The sequence below is a fragment of the Dreissena polymorpha genome, chromosome 11 (assembly GCF_020536995.1).
Source record: "Dreissena polymorpha isolate Duluth1 chromosome 11, UMN_Dpol_1.0, whole genome shotgun sequence".
NCBI lineage: Eukaryota > Metazoa > Mollusca > Bivalvia > Myida > Dreissenidae > Dreissena > Dreissena polymorpha.
Window position 1 is genome coordinate 35,908,531 of NC_068365.1, and position 25,653 is coordinate 35,934,183.

The 25,653-nt window shown below is 34.0% G+C and overlaps 1 protein-coding gene across 3 annotated transcripts; it reads left to right on the forward strand.

Annotated features, from left to right (window-relative positions):
• Positions 1 to 359: 359 nt before the first annotated feature.
• LOC127850073 (uncharacterized) lies at positions 360 to 25,653 on the forward strand. 3 transcript variants are annotated; one of them, XM_052382821.1, is made up of 4 exons: positions 360 to 542; positions 3,982 to 4,917; positions 24,448 to 24,558; positions 25,113 to 25,653. In XM_052382821.1, exons 2-4 carry the CDS (start codon positions 4,059 to 4,061, stop codon positions 25,181 to 25,183), a joined length of 1,041 nt encoding a protein of 346 aa, XP_052238781.1. In that variant the 5' UTR covers positions 360 to 542; positions 3,982 to 4,058; the 3' UTR covers positions 25,184 to 25,653. The 3 variants fall into 3 exon arrangements, with proteins under 3 accessions (XP_052238781.1, XP_052238780.1, XP_052238779.1); XM_052382820.1 differs by lacking the exons at positions 24,448 to 24,558; positions 25,113 to 25,653 and adding exons at positions 5,121 to 5,231; positions 5,790 to 6,883 and having other exon boundaries at positions 360 to 566; XM_052382819.1 differs by lacking the exons at positions 24,448 to 24,558; positions 25,113 to 25,653 and adding exons at positions 5,121 to 5,231; positions 5,790 to 6,883 and having other exon boundaries at positions 361 to 542.

Genomic DNA, 25,653 nt, shown 5'->3' on the forward strand with positions numbered 1-25,653 from the left:
TACTTTATATAAGCAATCCTCGTAGTAATACACAATTTTCGTTTGATAATTTTCAGGTTTTTAAAACGTCAAAATATGCGTATAATGGATATTTCAGAGAATAGTAAATGTTCAGTATTACTGTTTCATCACACATATCATAACTACAACGAAAATTTGCGAATCTGAAACGTTTTTGTTTAATTTTACCAAAACCAGAAAAGGTCCCTTTAACGTGAGATTTTCGCCATATGTGACCACGGAGTATTAAAGAACTGTTCCTGGACCATTTCGACATTCAAACAGCACAGGCTGTTGCATTTAATTGATTTTGGGGTTACCGTTTTGTATTCGTCAGAGTTTTTTTTTGTACAACCCTATTGATTGATAATAAAGCTTTTCAACAACAAAATGGACTGAATGTTATCTTTGAACATATCCGTCTTTATATGTTTACGGTAAACGATGTAAATAACCGGTCATGATATCACGATTGCAGTTAAGCTTGGACTAGCTTGGACTATACGTGGATGCGTAAAGTTAGGAGTAGCTGGTTTACATATGTAAAAATTTGTTACATATAGAAGGTATTCATCGCATAATGAAATATTTATTTTGACATAGAAAATGTTAAGTTTTTGAAGTAATTTTTCACGACCGTACATAGGCAGGCTTCTCGGTTGGACAATGATTTTCTAACCACAGGGATTTTTAATTTTGTCTCGTTAGTAAATGCTTAATAAATTGAATCTGTTATTATAACGTTTACCCATCGATATATTTGTTTTTTACACAGTTAAAATCGCGATTGAAGAAAGCAATTGTATGAGTAAAGACGACCCAGTTAAAAGAGTTCTGTTTTTGTCGTTAAATTTTGTGAAACTACGAAGATTGCTTATATAAGGTATAAAATACGTCACATTGTGTAGTCGGCGGAATAGCTCAGTAGGCTAAAGCGTTTTTACTTCAGGACTCTGGCAGGACTCCAGGGGTCACTGGTTCGAAACCTGGTCCGGGCAATGTTCTTTTCCTTTTTTAAATTTTATTCTTGATTTTTTACTGGAGCTTTTACGATCCAATTTTTACATTTATCGATATAAAGCATTTAATGAATAAGTTAAAAAAATGCCAAAATCTGTGAAAAGGCCCCTTTAAACTGCTTATGTGTCACGATGTATTATAAACGTTATTTAGTATACACATGCTTATATATGTGTATATCTTGTTACCGCTTACACATAATAAATAAACGTGCGATCTTATGACATAAACATACGTCACGTTAGAGAAAAAATTGGTACATGTAACCCCTCCCTATATGGAACCGGTATCCACTTTGTTAAACACTGCTTTTCATTTAAAATACATATTTTGGAAATCATGATTATCATCATTATTATCAATAATCAATGAAAATATCGATCATGCTCATACATGGTTTGTGAGTGTTTACGTTGATTTTTTTATAATCTCATAGGATATATACCGTGATGCAAAATTTGTATTGTGGTGCTTTGCAAATGACACGGAACTATGTGCCATATGGTGTAACATTATCATGATAATCGACAACAAGGATGATCTGTTCGACGGTAGTGAATGCTTATAAACATGATAGTACGACGTCAACAAAGCCCTTGCTGAATATATTGGGACAGTTAACTGAATGTCGGACAAATAGTATATAACATATTGAAAGATATTTGTAATATATAACGCGGTTGTTGTGCAGTGATTGCAATAACATGTTTTAAACATGTATTTATTTTAAAAAACAAATAAATAATAATACGTTATAATTTCTGACATTTGACCCGAATAAATATAAAGTGTATGATGGCATAGAAGTGACTTTCTACAACCACATAAGGTTCGCAAAAAGATTGTCTACTTTTTAATGAATATATTGTTGTCAGATATTTTATTAGTACAAGTATTTAGTAATATCGATGGTATAAGAGTGCACAAGAGTGTCACACGTTAAACAGGACTGCCACTTTATCAAACATGTAACTTTAGTATATCATGATATGTATCTGACAAAGTAAATCTTAAAACGTTGTTGTTATTGACACATATTGATTTTTATCCAAACGTTTCCTCACTACCTGAAAGATTATTACACCTAAGTAGTCCTTTTTAGTAATTTGTTCTTCCGCTGTCATATCTTGGTAATGCGAAGTTCATTTTGATAATTAATGTATAAGGCAAAGTATAACACGTTTATATTCCTTTTAACTGCTTATTGTTTAGTGAAGCGTACATTTTTGTGTCAGTTTGAGGTACTTTGAGTCCAGTGTTTCGTTAAGTATATAAACCGCTGGACTACAATTCTATGGACCGCGTGGTTCGATTCCCGACCCAGTCGCATAACTCTTGCCATTTTGCCCCTACCTCTATTTTAAAAAGGGCGGTTGTCAGTAACTGATTACTTGATACTGGTAAACAAGCTGATCAAGAACATAATGTGATTAAGTAACCTACGAAAGACACATAACATGAAATATTCCCCCACTAACATGTCATTGTGCGAAAATAAAACATTGTTAGTAAGGACTTATTGGTTACATTTAGAGGGAACAGTTTATATCCGAAGGTGTAATGTCGCAGGCCAAAGTGAAGTATAAGCATAGCAATGGTTTATAACCGTGCATTTATGAAAACACGAGTTATGGTTTGACTAGCCCTATCTACCAATACAGTGCCATGTTGATACCTCTGTAAGATTTCGAGTAATACCCTAGATAAGACATCCGAAGGCCTCACGAACATCCAGACGGTAAACCTAATTTCCTTATGCACCTCTCTTACAGTTCAGTTTTTGGGGAGTATAATACTGACACGATTTTATCTAGTCAACAATAACTCTTTTCGCGAACCTTATATGGTTGTTCTATGCCACCATGCACATGTGTTTGTGAATGGTTTAAAACAATTTTAACATAGTATAGAGCAATGTAAGCAATGAACACAGAAAGTGAAGCTTAAATGAAAGACACAATAACAAAACTATGCCGAGACCAGATGCCCATTACTTTCAAACACGTTTAAATTAACACATATTACATACCGTTTTGTGACCATATTGTGTTAAACCGATGAAACAGTGGCAGGTGACGGTTGATACCACACCTTTACTGCTTGACACTAAAGTAAAGACCGGATACCATAATAATTCAAATGCAAGCTCCATAGTACAAATGGTAAAGTAATATCATTTTTGATCATTATGTATAATGTCAGTTAAACAATACATTGACAGTGTTGCAAAGGACACATTAGTCTGCTTACCATTTATTTAATACAGATTGTGCATTAATTTCAAATAGAAATCAACCTGCACCCTTGTAATGTTTAATAATGGAGCCCATGTTCATTCTTCATGCACTATTAAGATCAAGTGTTTATATTAAGAGGTGCCCAATCTCCTCACCCCACCCACCTCTAAATATGAACGAATCAATCGGATTTAAAAAGTCTCTTTTCAAACATATTAAAAAGCAGTTGAATTCGCTCTCATCCATATTTTAATCCGAATATTGTCGCAAAACGGGAGTAATGTGCCATTGTAGCAAATCAAGACAAGTGCCTCAAACATAACTACTGCTTAATTGGTGGAACTTACAAAAACCTACATAATTTGGTATTTAAAAAATTAAAAAAGACGGAATTACTAACAAAGGTAGTGATCGACAGATGGACGTGGTAAGCCTGTATACTAATGTCATAATCATCGTATAAGTTTACCAGTACGGAAAAATGAAATGCCGTGCATACTCCCCACGTTGCAATGTGTTTGTTTATCAAGTGGCATTTAGTGTTTATAATTTTGAAATTTGATAACGAATGGGCGGAGAGCAAAACCACCGCCCTGGTGAACGACCGGTAGGGGAACTTAACAGATATTTGTATTTCAATCCTATATGCAGTTGTACAAAGTTAAATCCATAGTTATCGTTAAAAATAAAATAATAAAGAATAAATAGTGAGTCTTTATTACAGGCACATGAAGAGGACCTTTATATGTGATGTTATCAAATACAAGCAATTAGTGAGATAACCCAGGAACGGATATAAAAATGAATCATCTGTTCACGGGCATTGCTTTGCTCAGTTTGACGAATGTCGCCCGGACACAGGCAACCAGTTCACTTGACAGCACTACGTCGACCATCACTACCCCTACTACGACGAGTTCAACCACAACTTTCACCAGCTCGACCACTACTGATTTTACCTCTAGTGTAAACGATGAAGTGACAACGTACACTGCTGAAAAAGAATCGAAACCCACATCGCGCGACAAAAATGAGACAGAATCGCAATCGCCGACACAAACCGATTCTACGACGACCTCGACAGCATATGTTGTTTCGACATCCACCCCTTCCACGACGAGTTCAAGCGCAACCTCTACCAGCTCGACCACTATTGATTTCAACACGAGTGTAAAAGATACAGTGACCACAACCACTGACGTAGTTGTGACAGACGCGCCATCGTCGATACAAACCGTATCTACAACGACCTTGACAACCACCAGGCCAATCTTGATTGATGTTGCAAACGCCCCGACGCAGCGTGAATCACTACCTTCATCCACTGCAAATTCTGACACAGACAGTAATAGTTACACTAGCACATTAAAGAGCATTACTTCCACAATATCGCCGACAAAAACGGCAATTATGAATGTAACAGACAATGGAATGAATAATACGAATTTGACCGCTTCTAGCCAAACATATGAAACCCAGACAATTCATACCACTTCACCTGGACTTGATGAAATCAATGAAACGGAAGTTAATGGTAAAACTTTGGACTATGATGTACATGAAAATGTCGTGCAATCTGGGACAAAATCGGTTACACAATCAACGGAAAGTACGACTACATCTACTAATACTGACACATTTTGGCCTTGGAAAACGACACGTAAGATTATTTATCAAATAATGATTCCAACATTTTTGTTAATAACTAAACACGTGTTTAACATCCCTTTCTTTCCCTCAAATACGTGTCTTTTATGAAATAACTAATTCATCGGGTGATGAGTTTGGAATCTAACATGATATTTTAATATATATATGTATACGTTTTCTAATTTAACCATGTATACATGTTTTGATTGTAAGGTAAAACTACTCACCGGTCTAATGGGTCAACAACATCAGATTCCTCGTCGATAACTTCGACCTCTGATCAAACCACAACGACCACAATGTCATATAATGAATACGAAAGCGGTAACATAATGTCTTAGATTTGTATCATTGGGTTAACTTGCATGTTTTGATTTAGAATATACCGGTATAAGACATACTTTTAAAAATGTCATGTTATCGTAATACATGGTGTTATTTTAAAAGTGGCATATCATGCATTTAGAAATGGAGCTTCTGATACCAAGCTGATTTTTCGATTCTTCCTTAATAAAACTCAATAAGCCTGAAATGCGAGTTATATATCTTCATTGCAAAGAATACAAAAACATGTCATGTTTCCATGACGCAGCCTAAATACCCGTAAATAAAACGCTACAGAAGATGTTAGTCTCTTTACGACCTAATTTCCTGCATCCAATAGTAGATTTATGTTGTTGTATTACATATTAAACCATTGAGGAATTATATTGCAATTTAATCGAATTTAAAAGCTGATGTTAAAACAAATTGTTTTCCTGGTATTGTTTCTATAGTTTCATTCTTTTTACATATGTTCATGTGCATATGTATTCATGAACACCATTAATCAGCGATTCCGTTAATGCACGACAAGCATACTAATCCATTCCATACTTTCAGGAACACCACCTGCAAGCAACGATGCCGAAGACAAAACGTTTGGCGGTAATGATTCGCACTCTGGTAGTAAGATGAAGGATTCAGTCCAGATGTCTGCAGGCCATATTGTTGTTTTGTCCATCGGGATCTTCCTGACCTTTGTTCTCATGGTTGTGCTTGGAAAGAGACTATTTGATGGATGGCAGAGACGCCATTACAGCAAGTTGGACTACTTGATTAACGGAATGTATAACTGACATGTGTTTGAACCGCAGTGAATGCAAAATGTAAAGGCGTCCAAAATGCTAAGTCATAATTAGATTTCTTTCATTCATAGGCTCACACATATTTGCGTTGCAGATTTGTCAAACATTTTCTATTGAAGGCATATTTAAGTCTTTCAATCGTAAGAAAGCCACATAAATGCACCTTTTCTGATATAAACTTACCGTTCATCTCCATATTTTATTTATAACATATGAAGACATATCACAACTATTGCTTTTCTTTCCATATTTTGTATACCATCGAACACCTTTCGTGTTTGCATGTTTATAACTGCTACAATATTTAATCAGTATGGCATACAAATACTGACTAACCAAAAATCAATATAAAATTATGTAACTTAATTACGTTTATAATGATGACCAATTTAAACGACATTTTAATAAAAAAGTTACTTTTTATGAAAATCATCACACAGCAAATATGTTATGTGAAGTTTAAATGTTTCAAACATTTTAATCCATCTATTTTACGACTTGTCGGATAAAATAACTGAATAAGATCATTAAAATTCGTATAAATCATTCACGATGTGACCTTTGTACCAGATATCCCAATATTTGTCGAATTGGTCAAGCAGTTTTTATATGTTTTAGTTTTTACAGAATCAATTGTTCTTTTGTAAAATAAGTTAACTGATTACATTTTTTTACACCATGGACTTTGATGAACTTTGATTAACAAATTCATACAGTTATATAATTCATACGCAACAACCGATTATTAAATTAGCCTATTGTTATTGTAACAGCTATCTTAAGCTTGTGAAAAAAATATTTTTTTCGTATTTTGGTACATAACATGCATGAAGAAAATGTTTAAATAATTGTAATAAAATCAAATAAAGCAAGATGCACAAACTTTGTTATAAATTATGTTGACTGGCCTTTAGTCCAGAAGCAGTTAATGTCATTCGAATTATTTTAGATTTACATGGCATTCTATTTTAATAAAGATCAGTATTACATAAATGCTTATTATATTAAATTAAACACGAACAACTTGTAGCCATCTTAGATAAAAGTTTGTCCTTTAATAGTCTTCCTTCTCATACTTTAAATGAAGTGAAGAAAGAATAGTAGTGTGTGACATAATGTTTATTTCGATGAAATTCAATATAGCCGACTGGTCGCTGTCTTTGACTTGTTTAGTGGAGTGGCAGATTCCCATGGAACTTAATACAGTTAACGAACAATATGAACAATGACGATAACATAATATTCAAAATGGCCGAGGGATTTTCATACATCTTGTTCGGTTAAATAAGTAAAGTTCGTGACATAATGGTATACGTAAATCAGATTAAGGATGGTTGTCTTGCAGTTCGTCCTTATTCGAACATTTATGAGACAATGTACTGGTTTGATCGGTTGGTTACTTTCACGTCGACACACACTTTGACATCGTATGTCAAAACGCAGGCTTTCAAAGAGGTTTATAAGCTTATTAAACGTCATAAGTGGTAGCTCTGGTTTACTATATATGTTTAAATGCCCGTTCTGTGCAGTATACATAAAGGGTGACTTTCAGTTCGTTGTTGATATGTTATTTGAACAAAAGCTTACGCATCAAATATTAACCTTAGTTTTTGACAACAATGCATCACTTGAATCCAACAACAGTATCCACTGGGGGCTGACGAGGTCAAATCGTAGTCCGTTTCGCTACGACGTCGGGTATAGGTTTTACTACGAAAACATTGTGTAAATACACTACTTAATCAGGCGAGTTTCATCTTTTCTGGTGTTTATGGATCAGAGAACGGAACATCCAGTAATAGTAGGTTCTTATTTTCAATAACAAACTAATAACAAATACGCGTAATTGCAACCATTAAGTTTATTTTAAGCTAAAATCGAAATATTTTGATTTGAAGCAATGCATAAGGTGGTTATTCTGTTAAAATAGCTAATTACGGTTACTTAAATAAAATAAAACTACATGTTACTTTGATTCAGTGTACATTACACATTTTAAAGTGCAAACAGGTTACGAACATATTTTTTAATTATTCAAATGCTTTTTTTCGAAGGAAATTACAAGTCACTTTATGTATAGGTTTCGCACAGAGTAGGTATTGGTTGCGCAACGAGTACAAATATAATGTATAGGTTGCTCAACGAAGTTTCTGTATACATTTCAGGACAAATCACATGCAGTTTGCAGTTACTGCAGACTGCCATTTCCCAGTGCAAAAGATGCCGTGCTTCACTGTGCGCATGAACATCCAAACGAAAAGGTTGAACCCGGTGAAAGCCGGTAGTCCCGGCAGAGTCCTGGTATACCGTCACTACGCCGGCACTCACCGGGACTATACCGGCATCAGACCCCGGCAGAGCTGCGGCAACGCCCCGGTTTAACCGGGGACAACCGGGACTCCACCGGGAAAGTATTCAAATGTTTCATACCGGTTGTTCCCGATACAGTCCCGGTTGTTCCCGGTGCCAAGCCGGTCGTTGCCGGTCCTACCCGGTGACTCCCGGTTCATCCCGGAGGTATTAAACATTTTAATACTCCCGGTGGAGCCCCGGTTGTCCCCGGTCGTCCACGGTTCATCCCGGTGGAGCACCGGTTCATCCCGGTAGGGCCCCGGTTCAACCCGGTAGATGCCTGATCACGCACTGGGGCTCCGCCGGCATCATAGTGAGACTGGGCCTTAACCGCATTGTAACACGAGGTAAATTTACCGGCTGTCATGTACGCAGTAAACAATAGCCTGTGACAGAACCCACTGCCACACCTTTACAACAATATATTGGTTATGCAATTGCGAATTTGTGCCATTGGGGTCCTACTTTCCACACCTTACGGCTGTTACAGGTGTGGATTTTACAGGTAAAATCATGTATACGAACATGAAATTCATCTCAAAATTAGTTGACGATAACCGATTTTCAAGAAAATCGCTTTGATATATACAATGTAAAAATCAAATTCCGTATGAGATACATAATGATCGAAGTTGGGACATGGGATTTACTTTGACATAAGCAGAGTTTTGAGATAAGCGAGTTGGGGATAACGAGAATCGAATGTTATTTGATAAAGAGTACCGTATGCTGAAAACCTATCGTCGGTCTGTATCAAAATGAACGTATAAGGGATTGCCACGAGGTAAAGATGCGTCATTTTTATTGAGACCGACGACATTAGGTTATCGACTCTCAACTGTCATCTTATATTATATGGATTTTCGAGTTTAATCGTTTCATTTGGCCTAGTCGTGAATTTAATTATATCATGTGCAATAATGTGCAATACAATGTCGACTGTGCGCTTCGAATCATGTTGTGCCGTTGTTACTACCTCTTCCTCAAAGGAAACATCCAGCCACTCCATGACTCTGTATTAACTTTTTTTTCCTTCATTTTGCCTTCGAGAGATAACCAATACGTCTTCTGTGAGAAACGCATACACGCTAAAGCGTTGTCGTAGCGAGGCTTATACGTATACTGTCAGAGACATGATCATGCCTAATAATAATATTTAGCCTTTATTTCTGATAACTGAGTCACCCCACACATTTCTAAACACACCAGTGGCTTAACGATACATAGATCAATATGGAAATTGTAAAATGGTGTCAATTAAACACAGTTGTAAACCTTAATTGCATTTTTAAAAGTGAAACTTGACTTCGCTTTGAAAATCAGCGGTATATTTCATGTTTGACCGCATAAACCAGACAAATCTTGGAATATAATTTGATGTAACAAACCTATGAAATGTCATTATGCTTAAATTCAGAGTTTTGTTATTAGAAAAGCATGATCTTACATGTTTAAAACACAATTTTCGACTAATCCGTTCTCGATGTCATATGTTTTTAAACAATGTTTTCGTAGTAAAACATATACCCGACGTCGTAGCGAAACGGACTACGCTTTGACCTCGTCAGCCCCCAGTGGTATCTTAACTTAATGCCGTCTGAATTTATGCAAATTATTCGTAATGTGACTACGTATATTTTTCTATATTAACAAGGATGCGAGGGTAATATATTTCAGGGTTTAATTGACTGTGTAATTCACTGTTTTATGTATGTTGTATATAACCAATGCTCTAAAGACAATACTTTTTTGTAATGAATGTTTGTTTCCAAGTAACGTTTATTCGCATATTTGATCTGAGTGCATATTTGTGTATGGGCTTTTGGCCTTTTTGCGCATGAAAAGATGACGACGATGATAAATTGTTTCCCGTGAAATTCAATAATTATTTAGTTCCAATCGCATGTTATTATTTCAGATAAATAAATTCAGATCAATTACATGTATAATGCCAAAGTCAGTATAAAAACTTATAGGAAATATCCATGTTTGTTATGGAAATACTTGAAGTTTTTGTTCATGAAAACGACTGCTAAAATTTAGTTTTTAACTCGTCCAGGACAAGGATGATAACTAGAATTTCCGTGTAATGTAATAAATTATGGGTTGACATGACTATTCGAGAAAAGTTTTAAGGATAAACATTACTTTATATAAAATAAAAATTGTCTTCTAAAAAGAAAAAGTCCAAAAGCGAAGACATTGCGTTGACATTAATACTGAGATCATTTGTTTCCATAGTAGTTAACCTAAAAATCTGAGAAATGTGCCTGGGAAAAAAGTTGGTTGGCAATTTTTAGGCATGGCTTCTTTTTATGTTTTATAGTATCTACATACACTCTGCTGAAAATCTAGATGGGATGTCACCTTCTCAGGTGCTTGAAATCCTTTTAATTATGTCAAATGTCAATGGGTACAGTTTTCAGTTGCTTAGGAGATGAAATACATCTCATTATGATGTATAACGAAAATTGAAAAGTTTAAGGCAGTAATATTGTCTGAAAATGAATCTGCTTGGATCTAATTAAAATTGTATCTTTTCTAGTGTTCACTTGTATAGGTCAAAAGGTAATTTACTGCACTTTTATGCCAAAATAAACATGACAACTGGCATTGAAAATCAACAGAATAAAATAGTATGTTGAAAAAGTATTTTTTGTTAACAATGAAATATTTTTTTGCATTTTTTGGTAACTCTATAAACATATTTGTAAAGTAAACAGAAAAATTAAAGTTATCCATTATAAATATAATGAAGTACAACGTACGCTTAAGAAAAGACTGAAACTCATTTGTGTATTTCACTATTTTATTACATTGTTTTTAAGTGTACATTCTTGATCCTGTTTAAACTGCATATTTCTTATACTGCTGATCTAATCCCTGGTGAATTACTATATACATTCGACAAAGAGAAAAGTGAAGTGAAGAACAAAACTTTTCTATCTGGAATTGCTACCAACATTTGGTTGACATCCTTATGAAGTTCATTAAAGCCCAAAGGATAGGCGATTGGCTATTGCATATTGAAACCTTTTCCGGGATGCTACCGTGGCTAATAGTGTACGACCACACCAACTATGCCCATAAAAGCATAAGAATATGCAGCACCTGAAGTGTTAAAAGAGTTTATTGAAGGTCACTTTGTAGTCAGGCTGAAAGAAAAAGCATTCAACGGAGTACCTGTTGACCGAGCTACTGAGTGGATAAACAGATTGTGTAAAAAGACAGGGGGTATTGTTGGATTAACAAGACAGGACCAGGCAAGAGATAGGTTTTGTATTACGTGGTCAGTAAGATCAGAGGTTTTCAATAGTACCATGAAATTGTGCAATCAAAATGATGATGACGAAGCAACTAATGATATCACAGATGATTTATTAACCTGTGAAAGTCGAAGTAAAACATAACTCATGGAATTTGCAAAGAAAAGGCTGACAGAGCATAATGTTAAATTTTATGCTTCTATTCAAAAGGTACAGTCCAAAACATTTGCATATCTCTATAAGGAGACAGTCAGTGAACAGCAGAAAGGGACAAAGATTTTAAAGGCTGACAGACAGCTAATGCAGAAACTTTTCAACGCAGATAATTCAGGGATAGCCGTAGAAACAGCATCTGTACTAGAACATGAACTTTCTGATGTGCCATTATCGTTTGCAAAGGCTAGTGGGAAAATGCATGAAACCCAGAAATCAAACATACTCCAAGTGCTTACAAAGGAAAATGATATAGTGACGCCTCAAGTTGTTCCGACAACGACTGATGCAACATGTGCAATAATTGATGGACACGCGCTAATACAGAGTTTAGGTAAGCCTTAGGACTGTCAAACATTTGGACAATATGCAACTGTTTTTGTAACATCTGTTTTAAGGCATTTCAGCGCAAACACTACCCGAGTTGATGTGACTTTTGATCGATACGTTGGAAGTAAATATATCAAAGAAGAAACGGGAGTTAAGAGGAAAGGAAAGCATCGACCTTTTATGAAGCTCATAACAAGTCCAAACGTTCCTCTTCCGCAAATATGGGAACAGTATATCACACACATTGAACAAAGCAGACTTGGCTGAGTTTTTCTCAAACCAACTGCTAAAACAATCAGAAAATCTTCCAGGCGTTTAGAAGTATATTGTAGAGACACTCACGTTCTGCTCTTATTAATATACCGCCTTGGAGCTGACGCCGATGTAAATATGATATATGTTACAGGCAAACAAAGAAAATGTTATCCTGTGCACACAATATCTGAAAATCTCGGTGTCACTCTCAGGAGGAACATTTTTGGGTTTCACGCATTGACAGGGTGCAACACTACGTCTAATCTAAATGGTATAAGTAAGAAAATCGCCTGGGTGAAGTATATCGCACAATCAGAGGGTGTTGGGTTGGTAGCGATGGTTTTGCTCTGGCAGTTTCTACATTTCTGTGTGTGCTGTATGGCTGCTGTCAGGACGACCCCCCAAACATTGACACATGTGCGTATCGGTTATTTTTGAAAGCCAGGAAGAGTTTGGATTTGTTACCCCCTACAAATGATGCGCTTGAACTTCACATTAAAAGGCAAATTATCAGGCAAAGATATGGCTTAATGCCACAGATAAGGATTTTCAGCCTGATTATCCTCTTGATATTGGCACATTGAAACTTGAAGAAAATTCATTAAAACCGGTATGGATGAGGAAACCAAAGGTCCCTGCAGCATGTGTCCAGTTAGTATTATGTGACTGTCAAACCAAGTGTAGTACCGCACGATGTAAGTGCTATCGATCTGACCAAGGATGCTTGTTTGAATGCGCATTTGAAGCGAATAGCTGTTTAACCCTAGATAATTATTGTAAACGATAAAAGATAAGGAGATAATACACTGCCATAGTAATTCGTGGTTTGAAACACAACTGTGAATTTATGTAACGTATGTTAAATAAATTATCATACAAGACCGACATTATCTTCAGCATGATGTTACAGTAGGTCATAATCGTGCATTGAAGTCAGATGAACATTTGTTTTATATTATAAATGGTACTTCAAGATTTTGAAATATATAACTAAATAGATCACTGTTTTTGGTAAAATATTGTTTTTACATTATTCATATCTATTACAATTAATACTAATTTGGTGTAGTAAAAATAACTTATCTTGCATGAATATGACATTATAGAACGGGTAGTATTAAGAACGCAATTAGAGTATATTTGTGATAAAATATTTTATTTAAAAAAGAATTTAGCACAATATGCATATAAAACAATATATATATATTTAGACTGTAACATAGATCACACATGTTTACTTGTAACTATACTTTCATTGTTTAAAGTCTCGTAATTGTATTGAAAGGATAATGCAGAAATAATTTTGGTTCTTATTATAAAAAGTTGTTATATTATAAAACGCAATAAGTATTAAAGTATAAAATTGAACATTGTTTTCTTTTAATTCTGGTAACATAATTTACAAAGAAAGTTAGGAACATTCACTTAAGATACAACAGAGATATACTCTTTTCATCATCAAAGTATCCATCTCTCATTGAAAAGTTACTTACAAATATATAATACATGGATCTTTGGTTTGTTTGAACATACACTGCAATTTACGTTCCATACGGGTTAAAAAAAGTGCACTCGATGACCTTTCACTTACTAATGAAAAAGCCAAAATCAGTTAAAAATGAGATAAACCTTCAAGTATCAAACATAAGTCAGCTCATGAGTAAAATCAGTAAAAGTATCTGATATTTCACAATTTTGGCAATGTTACCTCAATTTTTTAAGCAAAATGCCATTATTGACCTTTTGACCTAATTACTGGGTCGTCAAGCATCCCAGAGGGTGACATCCCCTCCAGATTAAAAAAATGTATTTGCAATCATTACAAGATAAATATTGATGCAAAGCATCAAAGGGCGTCGGGAATTTCAGTGTAAAAGGCACTCAATGAAGTTACATGGAACGATTTTTTTCTACTGTAAATATTATTATATTGGCCGATTATTTTAAACAAAATAGAAAAAGATACTGGTATAACCATTATCTATGATTTTGTGTTATAACCCCCAAATAACCATTATTTATGATGTTGTGTTATAACCCCCAAATAACCATTTTCTATGATTTTGTGTTGTCACTCCCAAATATTACATAGTTCATTTTATTTACATTGGTTTAATTTTTTTTACTGGTATCCGTGTGCAGTTTTCATTAATGGAACAGAACTGTGTAGGTTTTAAAAAATCTGCTTCATCTTGTAAGCGTAATTTCATATTTTTCTCAACTTTATGGGGAGATGATTCTGAACTTATTCTTACGTTGCTCATTTACGATAGGGGTTGAGTGCTCATTGATATGAAAACTGTAAAAGTTTGAAAAAAAATGAATGAAAACTGTAAATTGAATAAAAAAGCTGCATTTCACAATACTTTGAAATTCAGTAAAAGATCATAATAGATGTTTTGCTCCGATATTCATCATTTTCAATAGGGTTCGAGTAATACTGATATAAAAACACTTAACAAGTTTGGAAAGATTCAGACGAAAGGTGTGAAATCTTTTAAACAAGTGGACATTGTTTATTTTGTCAAATTTAATAGAAAAAAAATTCTGGACTTATTGTCCCGATGTTTCTCATTTTAAATGAGGTAAAAATGCTCATTGATATGAAGACACTGTAAGTTTGGAAAGAATCTGATGAAAATTTTTGACATAATCACCTAACCAAGCAGTTTTTCACTTTTATTTTTAAATTCAAAGAGACATCATTCTGGACTTATGGTTCGATATTGCTCATATAGAGTTTGGGTTGGGTCCTCATTGATAAAAAAAACTGTGAAAGTTTGTGAACAATCGGATGAAAATTTTGGACTTCGAACAAGGATTTTAAAATTTCTCAAATTCTAAGGAAGATAACTATGGACGTAATGGTCGGATAATGCTAAAGGGCCCATACCACCTGGATAGTAATACGTGTCGCGCTTCGCGCTCTATATGTGGTTCTTAAAAAAAAACTTCGAGGAGTGCTTGACTCTAGGGAAACGGGTTGCTGGGACACAGCTCCTCCTTGATAAGCGGCTGCTTCCTTTATCGCAACTCATTGTCAGAATCAATAATACTTGTCGCGCTTCGCGCTCTATATGTGGTAGGGATAGGCCTATGATAGACAACCATAAAAATACATGGATAATAGATGTGTTGTTTGCATTCATTTGTTAATATAAAAACAGGTGTATTTTTTATAAGATATTTAAGTGATGTAAGAAATTTTAATTAACGTTGTCACCACGTTGCATCCATTAATTTTAATAAAAATGTCCAATTGTAGTAAAATGAATTTTTAAATATGTCTACATAAAATAAAGCTTTATTATATTTATTAACCTGACTGAAAAAAATTGTCAGCCGCCGAAATGTTCCGTTCGTGCAGGAACCCGGGATTGAACCGGGGGCCTTTAGATGACTGTTGCGTAAACAACTTCTGTCTAACGCTCTCCCAACTGAGCTATTCCGGCTGACATTCACTTATGTACTGCTATTTGGTGAAGTTGTGTATAGCGATCGTTATTATATGTCTATTAATAAACTAATACATTGTACGTTTTCGTACCACTACGCCTTCCAATAAACTTGCTTGCGCGATAGGTCGTTAAATATCGTACTACATTGATTCTCCACTAAATAAGCAAATTGGAAAAACCGAAAAATAAATATATTTTGATTATGTTTTGTTTTTATACAAAACATCATTTGTTTTTATACAAAACCAGAAAGTTTCGCGTATTTGCCCAGTCCCTGTGCTCTTTCCCCTGTGATCAGTTGTGGATCAGTTATTAATTAAAACAATAAGCTTTGCATTATTGGCAATAAATGTTATAATGAATGTACAAATGCAGTACTAATTAACACTAATTTACACAAAAAATCACCACTATGCAATATATTCTTAAAACAAAAATATATACATTGATCCGTAAAATAACTTCTCCTCCCATGAGCGAAAACAAAATGCATTACATACTAGTCGCCGCCCTCCAGGGCGACGCCAATAACATAAAAAGAAGCCATGCCTAAGAAATGCCATCAGATTTCAGATTTCAGGAATTTTTACGCCAACTATAATAAACAACTGCAGGACAAAGATCATTAATAACGTGTTTCCGGGATCCCGATTGTTGCCACAACCACCCTAGCTATTTAAACGAATTCCACAACACTAGACGCCATGATCCATTTTTTTATGTGCGAATAACTCCATCATGATTAATATCTTAATATTAAATGATGCGATCATATACTATGTCATATTTCCGTCACTGACAATAACCTCATAACTGAATTATAAATTCAATAATTGTAAGGCAAATGAAACACAATTTACATGGTTCCAAAATAAAGTAATGGGAGATGAAAGTGATGACCAACCAATCACATATATTTAGATCTACTCATGGAGACTTTTCTAACGCCACACTTTTTAAACTTGAAAAAGTTAGTTATGGGTTAAGATTTTGAATATAAATTTCACATGGGATCATTTTACTGAATTCTGGGCAAGCTTACGAATAAATCATTAATATATTACGATTGGACGCTTTAGCACTTTGGTTATGTATGGTTTCATCTTTTTGCACGTTGAAATTGTGAAACGCGTTATTAATCTTAATTTATTTTAATTTCATCATTTTAGGTGGTTTCTTACACCAGGAAAACATGACATTATTTCTAACAATATATGGTTCAATGAATATTTAAAAGCGCAACCGCGCATTTTGGCAAATTGCAGGCTAAAATCCCACGTGTTTAAGCGTCCGTCGCCACGGATGAATGATTTTATGGTTAGCTTGCAACTAATGTAGTCAAATGATCACATACACAACTTTTAAGAATAATCTTTACTCAAACGTGAGATATTCGAGTTTAAAAGAGGCTGCGTTAGAAAAGTCATCTAATCACTTGCGGGTAGCCTTCAAAATGCCAAAATGCACGGTTGCGTTGAAATTTTCATATGAGCCATGCATTGTTTAGAATTAAATTATTTTTTCCTGGTGTCCACAATTTAGCCAAATGATAACATGTACAATTTTTTAATTATAATCTTAACTCATAACTGAGATATTCAAGATTGAAAAGTGTTGCGTTAGAAATTATTATTAATTTCAATTATAAATATGTCTTAATAAATCGTTCAGCGCTGCCACAAGTTGATTACAAAGTAATACATACACTAATTAAATGCTTTTAAATAAACACAGCCGCGCGTTATCAATAGACAGAAGCTGTCTTTTTGGAGTTTGTATTGCTCCTCATCTATAATTAATTCACGGCCTTGAAAGGCGTGCAATACCATTTGTGCACAATTATAAACAGGAAATAAAAGCTTCATCAAATTTGCAATTATGCTGTTTCATATAGATAAGAAAAATATCGAAAAATCGTTAATAATGTCTCAATTTTTACTATAGACATTACAAATCCACATTAAGGCAGAGGTGACGCGCAGATATTTACTTTGCAATGTAAACTACTTTCAAACCCGTAAATTGCAACATTGATATTAATTTGACGGGTTCATTGTTGGACGCTTCAAAAAATAGTTTAATTGTTGCTCTTAATGAATTTGTCATATCAACTAAAGTGCATAACAATTGTTCATAAACCTAGTCAGTATTAGAATTTATGTACATAACATGTCAAAAGTTGAACTTCTGATTATAAAAAAACTAAAAACCGCTAAAATCTAGTTCAACACATGCCTTAGGCGACAAACTCATCATACATGCGATATAGTTATACATGATTCTTGTATACATACACTGTATTTTTACTTTTACGAAATACCAAGTGATTACATACAATGTGTAACTACGTTTAAACAATGATGTCAGATATTTTTGTTCAATACATAACTTGCTTTAAAACAGTATAATCATGCTAATCATTGTCAATTACATGAAAAACTGTGATACACTATTTACATTATTATGATAATTTGATCAGTGCTTAAGCGTATACCTGTCAGCAATAGTGTTTGGAAAAAGCGACAAGCGAACCAAGCTTTTTCTATTGAAATTTCTCGAATCGTTTGAAACCATAGCAACACTTGGTAATACGTCGTTGATTCACATATACAACAGAAACAGTGTGACCAAATCTCTGCATATATATATAACTTGTTTTGAGCACATAATCTTGTATATCCATCCTTACCCAGTTTTATTAATATACACGCATGTTATCCATGTGTTGCTTTATTTTAATGTCATTGTTGAGTAAACAAAATGCATGCAAACACTATTATTACGTAATTACGGTCGAATAACGGTGTATTACGATACAAACACAAATCATTCCAGATCAGGGATGATTTTACTTGGGGTTACGGAAAACCAAAAGATCTGCGGTTACAGATATCCGATACACTTGTGGCTTCACTTACTGTTACACCTTATGACTGACTTGTGGTTACGGAAAACGGATACTTTAGCCATTACGGAAAACCAATTGTGGTGACGACCAGCTGATATGCTTGTGGTAACAAACGACCGATAAACATTTGGTGACGGATAACCTTGCAAATTGTGGTTACATAGAACTAGCCGCTGCGATGCTTTTAAGGTTGTCTTAGGTGCGTCCAACTAGACGATTATCTCCGCATAGTGTTTATCGTCTTCATCAACAACAGTGTCGACCTTGGAAGAATATTGGAAACTTGAAAGTATATGATGTATATTAAAAAGAGAAAAAAACATTTGCATAATACTATTGTGTAAACTTATTTCTTTATTTCTACTATATCAATATGCATCAATGTATATAGAAACGAGCGTTTCAAAAAAGAATGCGTACAAAACAAAATGTTGTAGACTTTATATACAAGCAACGATGCGAACAGGCGTGTGCTTCATTTAAAATGTGCAATTGTGTTAACGACTGATAACACAATATCATACTTAGATCTATAATTGTATGTACATATACCATATATCATTGTTTAACTGGAATCCTGTGATCTCCTTGTGGCTAGGTTACGATTTATTTTCGATGCGATGGTACGAAGCACGTGCGCATCCGTGCAAAGTGCGAGAGACTCCCGTGCGATAAAATTTAACCAGGCAAATTTGAACATGTCCGTGCTATGATTTAACTTATTTCCCACGTCTGTTCTGCATACAGGTATTAGAAATTGAAATTTCTATTAACTGTATGGAAACCATGACAAAGAGGAAATTGTATTTTGACTAAAATGGTTTGTTGACATGTATTGTTTTCAATAATGTAAAATCATCCTAGTAAAAAATATTTTTCATGAAATTAATCTGATCTGCACAGCTTGTTTTGAGCATATGAAACCAAAACCTAATAAAAAATGTAGTATACGCTATATTTCTTGTATTTATTATTTTCACTATTTGTTGTACACGTATATGCATTTCTGCTCATGTATATATTAACCTTAAACCCGAGTCGCTTTACGTATTAAATAATACAAAATACGTCTGGAATGTCTTAAATTAATAATTATCGAATTGTTACCGAAAAAAGTTTTTAGAAATGAAGGTCACGACATTATTGCTATAAGTTTGGCCACACATATGTACCATATTTATAAGATTTGCTGTCCCAGTTTTCAAAAGTTATATAGGTATCGAACATTGCATGAACCCAAAAGTAAACTGCAGCAATGCCTGCATCGAGATATAAATTCAAGAAAACATCCGTTATTGTCCAGGACATTTCATTTTTCTTTCACTCGCTTCTTCCTCAATAATACAGAATTAACGACATGACTGATTGTCGCAAAATAAGTATAACTTAACCCATTTATTAAGTAACATATGTTCAAGCTTGAGGAAGAAAAGATATTATATATGTTTGGGCCGAGTTTTCATTGTATATTCATGATTGACTAGATAAAAACATGTGCAGCAAACCGCAATTTCTATAACTACAATTATTTCGTTATTTATAATGGATATGTAAACTTTGTTTACATATCTCATCATCATGTGTTATATTCAAGATCTAAACACAATATACAGATGTATGTCTTGAAACTTAAAAAAATATCGTAATAAATACGAACGTTGTTAAATCGCCCACTTAATTTGATTAGCTAGCCCCTGTAATATATTTCGAATCGATCTAACAAATGTGATCGTGATTGTAGTATTATGAATAAACTGTAATTTAAAAATACCCGAGCAAAGCTGGTACAATTGAAAACATGAAATATCACCAATAATACAAAATAATATGTTGCATATTATTGTTGTTCATAAATGGATAACTGATAACCACATATAAATATTTTAACAAATCTAGACACACAATTGCCATAAGGATCAGTAGTTCATTAGCCTGTCTACATGCATATACGTAAGTTAAAACAATACTGGCTGCTTAAGTTTCCGCCTGAACTTTCATGTACACCACAATTGATGCTGTTTAGATATCTGATACACAGAGCTTCAGTGCAAATAATCGATATCCGTTATTTCCTTTTTTGTAAACTAGTTTATAGCAATTGTCTTCGTTTTACTGGCAGGAAATTAAATAAATCGCCCGGAGCAGTTAATGCGCATGAATTTTGCCTCTAATTTAACACAAATGAAAAAAACGTTCACTTATTGTTATTCAATTCAATTATTTGATTGTTATACAAAAGCACATTCTTGTTGTGTTGACATTATGTTTAAGGAAATATAAATCCAGACGGACAATTTATCAATCCTCACTTAAAACTAAACACAATGCTATGTTCCTGATTCTCGACGCACTACTCAATAACAGGCGAATCTCTTAATTTTGCATTTTACAAATGTGAAATTCATAAGTTTAGCTTATACGGGTCGCCACAATTTCTTTTTGCTGTGTCCTTGATTGAATTATGACATTGTGAACAGTGTGCCACAAACACAACCTTTTTATTACAAAAGCAACGAAATTTTACTTTGCAACCCTGTTAGCGTTTGTTTAATTAGAACAAAAACACGATGAAAATGGGACAATGAAACTGCATTGTGTTTGTTAATTGTTTTAGTTAAATTAGTTAATTGTTAGAGATAAATGGACACGCACTTGCATGTAATGGAAAGTGAACGCACGATCTGAAACATTTGTTTCATTTAGTGTAAAGGTGTCGTCTAAGCTGTAACAAATAATCGTTGATTATATTTCTGCATGTGCTTATCGTGAGTTTGTTTCCTTAAAGTTTATTCCACTTCTTACTGATGAAGAACTATTTCTTACAATAACCCGAGTATCAGGTTTTGATAACGATAACCTTATCAGAGCATGTGACACTTTAATATTCCCATTTGCGATATGATTTAATATACATTGCCATGTTTAATATTATTTATAGGGATTACTTTCCCTAGATAAAATTTCATAACAAATACGATATCAAAACGTGGATAAAATTAAGATGATACATAAATTATATTCCTTCTTTGCACACAAATGCCATTTTTCGTTTCATAACGTGAGCGCGTGAAATAATTCCAAACACGAGAGGGTGACACTATTAATTGATTTAACTTTATAGTAGTAAGAATCTATATTGTAGATGTAGATGTATCCAGAACATATAGCGCTTTCGAAATAAATGCTCTAATGCCTAAATAAGTTATCTTTTTTTCAAACAAATTTTATTGGTTAATCTACTTGCGTAATTAATATGAACATTTATGAGCAACTAAACTGATTGGCCATTTAAAAGTAACATAAGTCGGGTTGTCTCTATTGTTGAACACGGTGTAAATTTCGCGATAAAACCAATTCAATCGCTTCCTCTCACATGGCATCCTTCAGTATGATAATTATCATCTCGTTAATTGATGGCAGCTGTTTTCAAAACAATTATTTATACACGAAAATTGCCTGTACTGAACAGATTATGCGACCTAGCGCGTATACATTATCGAAGTTTCTTTTCCATAAAATAGAATATTCATATATGAATTTCGAAATCGAGTATTCGGCCGATTTTTGAATATTTGTCCCCATCCATAATTTTTGTTCTTTATCGTATAGGCTATTTGTTACATGTCTGAAAATAAAAAATACTGGTGGTTAATATAAATGAGTTTTACTTTACTGGGCATTTCAAATCTGACACTTAACATATCGAGCAAAATGTTCATCATTTTACGAAATATGAAGTACGCAATTGATTGTGGCGAGACAGTTGGTATACATCGATTGAAGCATTATTTTGTGAAATTTCGCATTTACCAAAATAATTGTTGTAAACAAAACTGAACAACATATAGGCTAATGTTAACGTTGTTAATTGTCATTAGTAATACAATGTTTTGATTGTCGCCGCAAATATGGACGTGACATTTGAAAGTACATGTATATCACTACCGTAACAGATGAAAGCGATAAAGCAGTTGACAACGTTGTTATGGAATGCTCAAGTTTTTCGTTAGAATATCTTATTTACTCTGAACAAGTTTTATTGTACATCAACAACTCTCTCAATTCGTATAATGTGCGAATTATTTGTGATGTATTTATGATGCATTTCCCGATTTGTATGATATGTAAAAAAGTAAATTCAATATGGTTGTCAGCTCTATTATTAAAGTACACTCGACATGAATGATAATTTATGTTTGAGTAACACTCATTTTCTATGCATTTTAACGATGCAGTCAAATGAAAAAATATATTTATTAAGAAGCAACTTTCATAATTGATGCTGAAAGGAAGAACAAACACAACAACTTGTGTGTGCTTCATTACGCAAAGAAAAACACAAACACATACATGTGTAAAACATATAAACAAATAATTGCACGTCAATAAATTGCAAATACTTTTTGTCTGTTTAACGTGGGAATGTTTTTTCTTACTCTTGTTTGCAACTTGTTTGTTTATTTCCAATGTCAGTGAATATCCTCATAAATACCAAAATCATGTATTTTGCAAATGATGAATGCGCGTAAACAAGTATTGTTAGTATATTAACAATCATATGTTTAAATAAATGACAAAATGCTGGACAAAATGTCGTTTCGTCAGTCTGTGAACACTAAACGTTAAATAAAAAACGTCTTTGAAATTAAATTTTAAATAATGAAATCAAAATGAATCGCATGTTGCGTCAGCAATTTAGCAATCTTATAAGTTCAAGGTATATAAACGAACATCATTCAAGTACAAATCGAACACGAAGTTAAGAACGCAGATTCATAAAGCGATGACAATCACAATGAAACGGTCGATTCAAACAAAAAAAACAAGATCGAAACCAACAAGAGCAGTATTACATCGTCTATATTTATTTAAAAAACATCATATTCCGCCTTATATTTATATGCTGTTCGTACAGTTTACGACGACCTCGACAGCACATGTAATTTCGACAACCAACCCTTCCACGACGAGTTCAAGCGCAACTTCTACCAGCTCGACCACTATTGATTTCAACACGAGTGTAAAAGATACAGTGACCACAACCACTGCCGTAGTTGTGACAGACCCGCCATCGACGATACAAACCGTATCTACAACGACCTTGACAACCACCAGGTCAACCTTGTTTGATGTTACAAACGCCCCGACGCAGCGTGAATCACAACCATCATCCACTGCAAATTCTGACTCAGACAGTAAAAGTACCACTAGCACATTAAAGAGTCCGCTTCTAGCCAAACATATGAAACCCAGACAATTCATACCACTTCACATGAAATTGTTGAACACAATGAAACGGAAATTAATGGTAAAACGGTGGACAATGATGCACATGAAAATGTCGTGCAATCTGAGACAAAATCGGTTACACAGTCAACGGAAAGTACGACTACATCTACAAATACTGACACGTATTGGCCTTGGAAAACGACACGTAAGATTTTTTATCAAATAACGATTCCAACATTTTTGTGAATAGATAAACACGTGTTTAACATTGTTTTGCAACTTACATGATATATATATATATATATATATATATATATATATATATATATATATATATATATATATATATATATATAAATTTTTAATTTAACCATGTACATGTATACATGTTTTGATTGTAAGGTACAACTACTCACCGGCCAAGTGGGTCAACCACATCAGATTCCTCGAGGATAACTTCACCCTCTGATCAAACCAAAACGACCACAATCTCATATAATGAATACGAAAGCGGTAAGATAATGTCTGCGATTTTTACCATTGGGTCACTTGCATGTTTTGATTTAAAATATACCTGTATAAGACATACTTTTAATAATGTCATGCAATCATTATACATAGTGTTGTATAAAAAGTGGCATATTACGCTTTTAGAAATCGAACTTCTGATACCAAGCTGATTTTCGATTCGTCCTTAATAAAACTCATTAGGCCTGAAATGCGAGTTATATATCTTCATTGCAAAGAATGCAGAAACACTTCATGTTTCCATGACGCAGCCTTAATACCCGTGAATAAAAAGCTACATAGATAAAGTCTCTTTACGACCTCGTTTCCTGCATCAAATAGTAGTTGTATGTTGCTGTATTACATATTAAACCATTGAGTAATTATATTGCAATTTAATCGAATTGTAATGCTGATGTTGAAACGAATTGTTTTCCTGGTATTGTTTCTATAGTTTCATTATTTCTACATATGTTCGTGTTCATATGTGTTCATGAACACCATTAATCAGCGATTTTATTAATGCACGACAAGCATATTAATCCATTCATTACTTTCAGGAACACCACCTGCAAGTAGCGATGTCGAAGACAATACGTTTGGCGGTAATGATTCGCACTCTGGTAGTTAGATGAGGGATTCAGTCCAGATGTCTGCAGGCCTGATTGTTGTTTTGTCCATCGGGATCTTCCTGACCTTTGTTCTCATGGTTTTGCTTGGAAAGCGACTATTTGATGGTTGGCAGAGACGCCATTACAGCAAGTTGGACTACTTGATTAACGGAATGTATAACTGACATTTGTTTGAAGCGCAGTGAATGCAAGATGTAAAGGCGTCCAAAATGCTAAGTCATAATTAGCTTTTTTTTCATTCATAGGCTTACAAATATTTGCGTTGCAGATTTGTCAAACATTTCTATTGAAGGCCTATTTAAGTCTTTCAATCGTAAGAAAGTCACTTAAATGTACCTTTTCTGTAATAAACTTACCGTTCATCTCCATATTTGCTTTTATTTATAACATATGAAGACATATCACAACTATTGCTTTTCTTTCCATATTTTGTATATCATCGAAAACCTCATGTTTATCACTGCGACAA